We start from the raw sequence: 10,692 nt of genomic DNA on the forward strand, positions 1-10,692 counted from the left end.
TGCCAAGTCAACCACTATAAGTTAGTCTACTCTTAATATTAGACACTGTTCACAAACAATATCGTCTTCTTAGAAGGTGCACAAAGTGTTGACCACTAAATCAGTATAGATTATTCCTAAAAAGTTGAAAATTTCTTAGAAGATGCACAAAGTGTTAACCACTAAATTGGCAAAATTTAGAAAATGATAACCAAAAGCTTGGTTTGAAGTTAGTGTACCAGACTTGAGAGAAGGACTTTTAATTAAGAAGAATTGCAAGGAAATGAATGTGGATTGAAATTGTAAGAAAGTGATTGGAAAAGGAATGTAAAGAAATAAGGAATCTATTTAATCTAATTAATTAAGGAAGCTGAATTAGACTAGGAATCTAACTAAACAGAATTTGATTAAACTAAGAGAGCATGATTTAAAAGGAAATTGAATTAGACTATGAATTTAAGAGAATTTGATTCAACTAAGAAAGCATGATTAAAATTGAAATTCTAACATGGATTTTCTTGAACTTCTCAATAAAGGTCAATTCAGGTGAACTTGATTTTCTTTTTCTCAGTAAGGGTGTTCTTATTGTTTTTACTTTTTATTTTTTAATTTTATTTGAAATTTCTCAAATTGCTTTTGCACTAAAGAAAAAACTATACTGTGTTTCACTAGTTAAAAAGTAAAATAACACAATATAAAACATTTTAAATTTTAGGATCTGCCTAGTTCAATTTTCTGAATAGATTTTTAATTTTTTTTGTTTTCTAGGAGCAGATGGAGGTGTTAAGTGTTGATCGATTACAATCACAAGGACCAGTGTATTCTACAGTATTAATATCTTGTAAATGCAAAGTCAGTATACCAATGCTAACAAGCCTCATGAACTCGAAAGCTTTTGAGTATGTTGTCAAAAGTGAGGAGAGTTTATGAAGTTCTCTTAGCGAAGTTGAAAAACGCAAATAAATAGAAAAATAAAAGGGGCGAAGTTGAAAAACGCAAAAAAATAGAAAAATAAAAGGAGATTTCAAAATGTTACACAATTATAACAGAACAACATTTCTTGAACATTTTAGTAACATCCACGCATAGAACTTGATTTTAATACAAAAACTAAAATGGATAATTTAGAAAGCAACATTACCAGTGCTAGTTGATTTGTTGTGTTTGCTAATTTCCATTCCTAGCACGTCCTTGACCACTCTTCTTCCTTCCTTTCCCAGTTTTGTGTTGTTTTCCTTCAATAATCTTTACAAACCATGTTGGTTTTTCAGCTAAGAAGGCAACACAACCCATACTCAATCCAAATATAAACCCACATCCATATCCCAGCACCACAATTTTCCGAGTAAATCCACTGGCAAAATCTGAATCAATTTCTTTATGTGGCAATGTTGATGGCTGCGGTGATTCTTCATCGTCTGCACATTTCTTTGTCAACGGCAAATCGCACAAGGCCTGGTTTCCAGAGTACGAATTGTTTTCAAATGTATCAAATTGTTGACCATGAGGTATTGGTCCAACAAGATGATTTTGCGAAAGGTTCAAGAATGAAAGAAATGTTAGGCTTGTCAGTTGCCAAGGAATCTCCCCCACTAACTGGTTTGAAGAGAGGTCCAATGATTCAAGCCCAGTCAAATTTTTCAGAGACGATGGAATATGTCCTGCAAGATTGTTGTGAGATAAGTTGAGCAATCGGAGCGAATGAAGCATTCCAATGAAGTCAGGAATCTCCCCTTGAAAATTGTTGCTCGATAAATCAATAGTTGTGAAGATGGTTAGGATTCTCGAAAGTTGAAGCTCTAGCCCTTTCACCACCACTTCAACTGAATCATGATAATAATAGTCCCCCATGTATTCACGACTCAGTTTATGTTCATCAACATTCATCATAGCTTTGAAATTCTTGAAATATTTTGCAGGCAAGGGGCCGGTGAACTCATTGTGAGAGAGGTCGATTATTCGCAACTTGGGAAAGGGCAGTTTACTGGTGGAAGTATCTATTGCACCTCCAAATCTGTTGGATCGCAGGACAAGAACCTGCAGCTCTGGAAGATCATCCATCCAATGGGGGAATGTGTCACTTATGTTGTTGTTGGATAGATCAACAACTTGCAAGTGTCTACAATTGACCAAACTTCGCGGCACCCGCCCTTCCAAGTGATTTCCACTCAAGCCGAGATTTCTCAAATTATTACACTTCGTAAATGTTGCTGGAACAGTCCCATGAAAGTGATTCATTCGCAGATCTAGCACACAGAGTTCATGGCTAAAGTTTCCCAGACATTGTGGAATCACATTGACCAAGCTGTTATTAAATAGATTAAGAACCACGAGGGAGCTCAAGTTGCAAATGGTAGGTGGAATTTCACCCGTGAATTCATTTGATTCGAGGCTTAGATAGGACAATTGAGTCAGGCGACCAACCTGAGCTGGGATTTCACCATTTAATTGGTTTTTGCTCAGATCAAAAGCAAACAGTAGTTTCAAATTCCCAATTTGAGGTGGAATTGTTCCATTAAGATAGTTGTCAAAGAGGTTCAAGGAACTGAGGTTTGTGAGATTCCAAATTGTTGGAGGAATTGTACCTAAGAGTTGGTTTGCCGAAAGGTCCAAATACTCCAATTCTTTCATGACTCCAATTTGAGGTGGAATTGTTCCATTAAGACGGTTGTGAAAGAGGTTCAAGTAACCGAGGCTTGTGAGATTCCCAATTGTTGGAGGAATTGGACCTAAGAGTTGGTTTGCCGAAAGGTCCAAATACCACAATTTTTTCAGGACTCCAATCTCAGGTGGAATTTTACCAGTGAAGGAATTGTTTTGAAGTTGTAACATTTCCAAGTCAATCCAATTGATGACAAGATAAGGTGAGATCTCGCCGGAAAGAAAATTATGGGATATGGACAATTGATATATCTTGGACAGATTGGACAGGGACAAAGGTAAGGGTCCGGTAAGTGAATTCACAGACAGATCCAAGAATGTGAGGTTTGTCAATAGGCCAATTTCAGGTGGAATTTTACCAGTGAAGGAATTGTTTTGAAGTTGTAAAATTTCCAAGTCAGTCCAATTGGTGACAAGATAAGGTGAGATCTCACCGGAAAGAAAATTATCCGATATGTACAAACTAGATATCTTGGACAGATTGGACAGGAACAAAGGTAAGGGTCCGGTAAGTGAATTCATAGATAGATCCAAGAATGTGAGGTTTGTCAATAGGCCAATTTTATGTGGAATTTTACCAGTGAAGGAATTGTTTTGAAGTTGTAAATATCGCAAGTTAGATATCTTGGACAGATTGGACAGGGACAAAGGTAAGGGTCCGACAAACTGATTGTTACCCAGACCAAGATGTTTGAGTTTCAAAAGCTTTGAAATATTTGCTGACAATAACCCTTGAAATGAATTGTCGAAGAGTATAAGATATTCAAGCTTGGCAAGATTGGTGAATACCAACTCAGGTATTAAGCCAGTGAAATGGTTGTATGACAAATAAAGCAAAGTAAGGTTGGGGCAATGGAGTATGAAATCTGGAAATTCAGAGGTAAGTTGATTGGAATCAAAGAAAAGATGAGTCAACATAGGCATGCCTGAGAATTTTGACCAATCTGGAGTTTCTAAATGGTTATTTCCAAGATCCAAGTGCCATACCTTCCGTAGATTGCTGACTTGAAATGGAATTGTACCACTGAGATTGTTGGTGTAGAAACTAAGGTTTTCAAGCTTTGTCAACAACCCAATCTCTGAAGGTATGATACCCTCAAAATTATTGTCACTCAAGTCCAAAACAACGAGCATGGAGAGATTGCCAATTGTAAATGGAATTGGCCCATTGAGTTGGTTGCCACTGAGGTTGAAATGGGTGAGATTTGGAAATGAAGTGAAATTGAATTGGGCAAGTGTTCCATTCAAATTTGAATGGAGGTTGATCTCGGATACAGTTTCAGCACTGTGACAGACAATACCAGTCCAGTTGCAATAATTTTTTAAGTCGGTGACAAACCATGAAGTGATGGAACTATTAAAAGATAACAAGCTATTCTTCCATTTTAAAAGAGCTTCTGCTTCTGTCCTTCCTGATGATATGATTGTAGATGGAAGTGAAGAGAAAACAAGAATAAGGAAAAGGAAAATGTAGTGCTTTTGAAAAACTGCCATATTTGGTTTTGTTCAAAATTTCATGTCACATTAATTTATAGGGTTGCTTACCGCGTGGAGGCACAAAGTCAAGTAAGGCAACTTCCCTCACATATACATAATTATATATTTACACATATACATATACACAGACATATCAACATAGACTAAATACACCAATAAAGCTTTGGGTACTGTAGATCATGTCAAATAATTCTCATTTTCTATAAAAATAACGTCCAACCCACGGTGGTCGTTGGAAATTATGAAAAATAGACGGACAAGTCATTATCTTGTGAAGTCATTTGAAGTCAAGTTAATACGTTAATATTCATTAACTACGTGGGCCAGCTTTTTTAAGTGTAGCCGTTCAAATTGAATTCATTTACTCGAGTAATATAGCCCTTATATAATACTTCCTCTGTCTGAAAAAAAAAAAAAAAAGAAAAAAAAAAATCGTAATTTTTGGAAACTAAGACAAAGGGAGTATTCCCTTCCATCCTATAAAAATTGTCCACTTTTTTTATTTTTAATTATTCTAAAATAATTGTTCCAATTGAAAAGTGGATGCACTATTGAATCGAGGGAGTACGTGTATACAATAACTTACATTCTAACAATGTTTGATTGGCGTACAATGTCAACATCAATATGTCCGCATGCATTGTTTTTGGCTCAAATTAGTGTCATTTGTCATTGCCTTGCAATTGCGCGAGTAAGAAGAGTTGGGACCCACCTTTTTCATGCATGAAAGGAAAGTTCATTTTGACCGATTTAATGTAGGAAAATTTTACAAGGACCCAATATGTGAACCAAAGAGAGTCTCATCGTTCATATGTCAATCTGTTAACTCCTATGTTTTATGAAATATTAAAAACATTAATTTTTTTTTTAAATATTCTTTTATATAAACAACAAATCACCTTGATTTTAATAGAGATATGTTACATACATTGGTTTTCTTTTTTCTTTTTTTTGGATTTTTCTCACCACACAAAACAGTTCCTTCAAAGGAAAAATCTGACTTACAATCTACCACTTGACAAAGCTACAATTATTTCTAAATCTTATTTTGAATGAGATGGCTCACCAAATTAATTCCTTCTCACAAGGAGATAGTGCCTAAAGTGATCAATACTACTCCAAATGAGCACAGGTCAATCTGTTTCTTGTTGTAATGTGATATGTGAATGCATTTTGAAGGAAGAAGTTTTATAATTATTCTCGTTGCTCGGTAACTTTTAAGTGCTCGATAACTTTGAAGAGGGTATTATTATATAGATAAGATCACATAGTAGTGATAATACGTCCGACATGATGACTCAGATCATTCCTATTGTCTAAGTTCAAACATTTTGGTGGACGTGATTGGTATTTGGCGTTTGCAGTTGTTGAGGCCCGTTGGAGCGTGTGGAGGCAGCGAAAGGAGAAGTTGATATTTTGGAGCTATATTAGCATTTTGTGGATATAAACATGTATGTCCAAATTCCAGAAAAAGATTAGCAAATTTAAAGATGAAACTAATATGGAAAATTATAAAAAAAATTAACATAAACTAATCAATGAATTACATAATATGAAAAATCAAGAAAAACAAAGTTTCAAAGGATTGGCTTCCAGGATGTTTACAACCCAAACTTCACAAGTCAAATACCATTCTATGGGATTTTTCACAGAAAATAGAATGGCAAGTCAATGACGTGAAGTCGTAAAAATGCTAAAACACATGATTAGTGAAGATCCTTTCTCATTTTTGGGTAAAATAATAAGAAAAAGGATTCTGAAATACATGATTAGTGAAGATCCTTTCTCATTTTTGGGAGTGTTTACATAGCTTGTTCATTTCATGTTATGGAGACAAAAATGAACTGTTTGGGAGTGTTTATATTTCCAACTCCAAGTCCATCTTCCTCTAGAAGTGAAAACTATACTCACTACTGGTGGCCAACAGCCACTAATGTGAACTGTTTGTATTGCTCAGCGCGCACGCGCGCGCACACACACACACAGCAATGTTGACATGGAATCTTACTCACATTATGGCCAATGATGAAAAGTCCACCAATCAGATTTGCCAATCCCAAAGCTACAATATTCACTGCCACAACTCAAGACAAAATCTTTTAGCAAAATGTAAACAACTTCTTGAAATCAAATGGCAGAGGAACAGTTAATATAAACAACTCAAGACAAAATCTTTTTAGCAACTTGTTTTCCAAAATGAGAAAAGCAATAGCTGTAAAACAGTATAATGTGTGAGAAACAGATGCAAATATCTCAAAATTAATATTATAATATGACAAAAATGTGCAAGTATCCTAGAAATGCTATTATCCTTACATCTAAACAAATGTGTATATATATATATTTTCATATTGATCAGAGAAGCTAGATAATTAGGAGATATTATCATGCAGGTAAATTCTAAAAATAGTCCACTAGTGTAGGTCCATAAACTGGTAGACATTTTTCCAAAAGGTGATATACCATTGTTTCAGGGTCATTGCTTGGTGGAATGGTAAAAATCTTGAGTTGACTAGTGGGAGAACCTGATTTTAAGCACGAGAGCAGCCTCTTCATGCAAAATAGTATCAAGTCTATCCCAACCTTTCCGTATTGTATCAGCATATACTCAAAAGTAAAAGTAGATCAGGTTTGAGTTCAAAGGAAGATGAGCAATTGATGAATCACGTAATGATGGCTTTGTAATACAGATATTTCATGCACATGGCATATCATTTTAATAGTTATAAAGAACTTATTTAGCTTATACAAATAACCTTAGGATTGGCATTTATACAATCTTCTACACAATTAACAACTGCTGTTTTAATTTATCAGATACTTCATCAATTATATTATTACCCATATGTTGACCATAAACATGGGCTAAACAAATAACCTCAAATGTAAAGGAAGTTGATGATCAATACACTTGGAAATAGAAAAAATTCTAGCTGATACTATATGAAACTTAGTACCTATCAAGAACTAAATCCAACTCTTATATACTGACCTTTCCTACAGTTGTGTAGACAACCAAAAAAAATAGAAGTTCTGAACACTTACATGTTGTAGCATCAGCAACAGCACCAGCACCAGCGGCAGATGACACAACACTTAAGGCTTGCAATTGATTCCACTAAACCGCCATAGACAATGCTTTTTAGGATATCAAAACCTTTTGTTTCGCTTTCAGCTGCTTTTTCTGGATGATCACGAATTTTCTGTGCGCTATAAAGCTCTCCTGGTTAGGCTTGCCCTTCTTCAAGCCTTGCCGCATCAGCTCCTGCATTATTATATTTTGGAACAACTGTCCGAGATATCAAATATATGTTAAGAAAGTCATATGAATGATGCATTAGACTAAATGGAAAATGTTTGTAATGAGAAAAAAAAAATGCAAATGAATATTAACAGAAGCCCTTAACCATTAACTTACTACATACACTAATCTCGACTGCAAATTGTAACTAATTTATACATTATAATGTAAGCATAACTTTGGAACTTCAATCAATTGGCATTATAAAACAAGGAAATTCATTGAGTCGAGGCAGAACTAAATTTCACATTGGACTGTGTTTAATTTGATATATATATGATATATATGGCTAATCCACTTCTGATTCACAAGTACCAATAAACACCAGAAAAACCCTATTGTCAAATATAAGACTAAAATGGTAATTGGAAGAGAATAGCACAACTAGACACGGTTAGCAGGATTTGCAGAGAGATTATAGTTTACAAACCTTTAGGCTGTTTGGCTTCATCATTCTTCATATCTTCAATTTCACTCTGTGGCTTTGTGGGAGGTTCGGCCCCTTTCATGGGTTTTTCATCTGCATAAGTTCCAATTTTCTATTCCGTGTACTAAAAGAAATTCTTACTAATGTTAGTGAAAGCTGCCAATGTTTAATTTCAACTCATTTTAAAAATATCCCTTTTTTTGGTATGCATCTCCAAATAATCATTTCTTAACATTTCTCACTTGAAAGACTAAAACTCATTACTTCAGAGTTTTTAACCCGTATTTTCTGTTTAATTGCATCACCTGGTTCCCCTACTACGTCGATTCTGTGATCCCCAGGTGGCACAGGTCCTTGAACTCCATTATTGCATATGTTTGGCCACTTTGATCAGGCTGTGCTGCATTCAAGGTAAGAGATGGATCTGATGCCGGGTTGTTATTTTTTCTTCCAAACACAAAAATTCCCCCCGCTTGAATTAAGAAACTAATTAAGATCATAACAGTAATGTGACCTCTGATGCTCTACAGATTTAGTAAAGAGCAGAGGAACTAGTAGTGCTTTTGCCACGCCAATGTAATCTGATAGAAGGATTTATTCCAATTCTTTAAGCTTTATCACCCTATGCCTCCCTTCACATTTATAGATGGCAAAACCTTTTATATTTATGGTAACTTGAGCAATGCAAGTCCTAGTCTTTGAACACTCAATGATTTCTTGGAGTTTAAACATGGGAAGTTAGGACTCTTTTTTACCGGAAAATCCACCAAAATAAATTCATTTCTTTTACAAGATATGTGTTATATGAACATTGAACAGAAAAAAAAACAAACAGAGAAGAGTGAGCTGGTCTACATCGAAGATGTGAATTGGCCAGAAGATGTCAGATGGTATGATAAACATTAAACACTAACCGTTGCTGCCAATAACAGTCAGGAAAATACCAAATCTTATTATGACAGGTTTTGATTTAAAATTTTCTCATTCTAAGTAAATTAAGCTTCCGCTTAAAAGTTTTGAGGCTTTGAGATTTACCTGAAAGCTTCAAACTTTGTGTCATGATCAGTGGACTAATCGCAGAGCTTGTGACATAACAAGTTTTTGGCCTACTAGCACACCTAATTAATTAAACCTTAAAATGCCCACAAATAAAGCATCGTGGTCCCTTATACAGTGACAGAATGATGATAAAAGTCGAAAACTATGCCATTACATTACCTTATTAATTTGATACTCACTCCTTGTTCAGTAATAACAAAGATGTAAAATAAAATGCAGTATATAGTATAGATAACCATGAATGTATTACTCAAATCATTACATGACTAATCATTGCTCAGAAGTAATATCAAACTGCACAGCGGACAAAGATGATGGGAACAAAGAGTAAACTATCAGCAGGACTGCAATGAAATTTTACCTTCAGGAATGAATATAGTGAAGCATGATAAGCATCCCAATGCACACTCACGGCGTTTCTTTCTATGAAGAATAACCTTGGTAATGGAAGAATTACAATTAGGACAATACAATGCATGTGTGTCCATATCCTCTACTGTCCTCTCGAATTCCAATTCTATCACTACCTCTTCACTCTCTTCATTTTCTCTTGTTCCTTTACCTACAAGCTTAAACTGTGCATCTAAGACATGTGAAATTTCACCCTTCAGATTTTCGCATTGACGGCTGACGTCATTGCTTAAAATCTTTCCATTGCCCTGATCTGTAAAATTCAACTCAGAAAGGGAACATTCAAATGTAGCATTTTTTATTCCAGAAATTCCAGTACGTGAAACAAATATTAAGATAGAAAATTGTTGTGCTTAATGTGAATGCACAGTTACAAATAGACACATATTAATCCACCCAAAGAAATACAAAAAAAATCTGAAACATTTGCTAGTTAGCAAGAAGGAAACTGGTTAATTGTCAACTAATTTTTATGTAGCTGGTTTTCTAAATCAAGGCCATAAAGCTTTAGACCATAACATATATAAGCAGTCAATAATAACATAAATTCAATGAAAAACCAGCAATCATTTATCTTCATCTAATATATATATATATATATATATATATATATACAGTTTTCTAGAGAATCCATGATAAATTGAATAATTATTAACTGAAAATGAAGCATATTATAAGGGATTGTCACCTTGACAGCAGAAAAATTGAGTCTTCTAATCTGCTCTTACTGCCGTTACGATATCAAAATGTGATAAATTAAGGATATCCAAATTTAACCTACCGAGCTTATAACAGAAAACTGAAAATTTTACTTTTCAAAAGTGAAAGAAATCTAAATATGATTGCTCCAAGGACTTGCAATTCGGTAGGTCCAAATGCAGTCGCGACATTTTCCACATTCCTTCATTCGCAAATAAGTTCTTTTTTCTTTTCTTTGGGTGAAAAAGGGTAAGTATATTGATTGAGAAACGGTACAAATAAGGGTAGCAGCCCAACAGCAGAGCATTGGTACAGCCAAGCAAGTACAGGACAAGCCAACAATGCAGACTATTATCAAAGCATAGCCAACAACATGAAGTCTAGAAAGTATAGATAGAATTAAAATCAAATAGTGAGATCAATATCTCCATGCGAAGCAGAATCTGAAGTCTAAGTGTGGGTAAGGTACTTGAGACAATGAGGATGGGACTGTCATTTTCATCATTTTGCATGAGTTGTCTGCAGAACCTATTTGAAGTAAACTTAAAATGGCAAGCAAGGAAATTAAAACAACTTGATACTTAGTACAATGCATGAGTGAACAAATAGTTAAAAGTGGTTAGTACAAGTTTGTGACTTACCTCTATCATTGTCAAGG

The 10,692-nt window shown here is 34.8% G+C and overlaps 1 protein-coding gene across 1 annotated transcript; it reads right to left on the reverse strand.

Moving 5' to 3' along the window:
- Positions 1-983: 983 nt before the first annotated feature.
- Positions 984-4,158, reverse strand: LOC132306667 (receptor-like protein 35). Its single transcript, XM_059804158.1, has one exon. The coding sequence runs from the start codon at positions 4,132-4,134 to the stop codon at positions 1,147-1,149; it is 2,988 nt and encodes a 995-aa protein (XP_059660141.1). The 5' UTR covers positions 4,135-4,158; the 3' UTR covers positions 984-1,146.
- Between the last annotated feature and the right edge of the window lie 6,534 nt (positions 4,159-10,692).

This window comes from Cornus florida, unplaced genomic scaffold (genome assembly GCF_030987335.1).
Source record: "Cornus florida cultivar Cherokee Brave unplaced genomic scaffold, ASM3098733v1 CherokeeBrave_3.0.0_Hap2_Chr05, whole genome shotgun sequence".
In the NCBI taxonomy this organism is placed as follows: domain Eukaryota; kingdom Viridiplantae; phylum Streptophyta; class Magnoliopsida; order Cornales; family Cornaceae; genus Cornus; species Cornus florida.

Bases quoted from the DNA above. Each gene is read 5' to 3' on its own strand.
- LOC132306667 (XM_059804158.1), bottom strand. From the start codon at position 4,134: ATGGCAGTTTTTCAAAAGCACTACATTTTCCTTTTCCTTATTCTTGTT.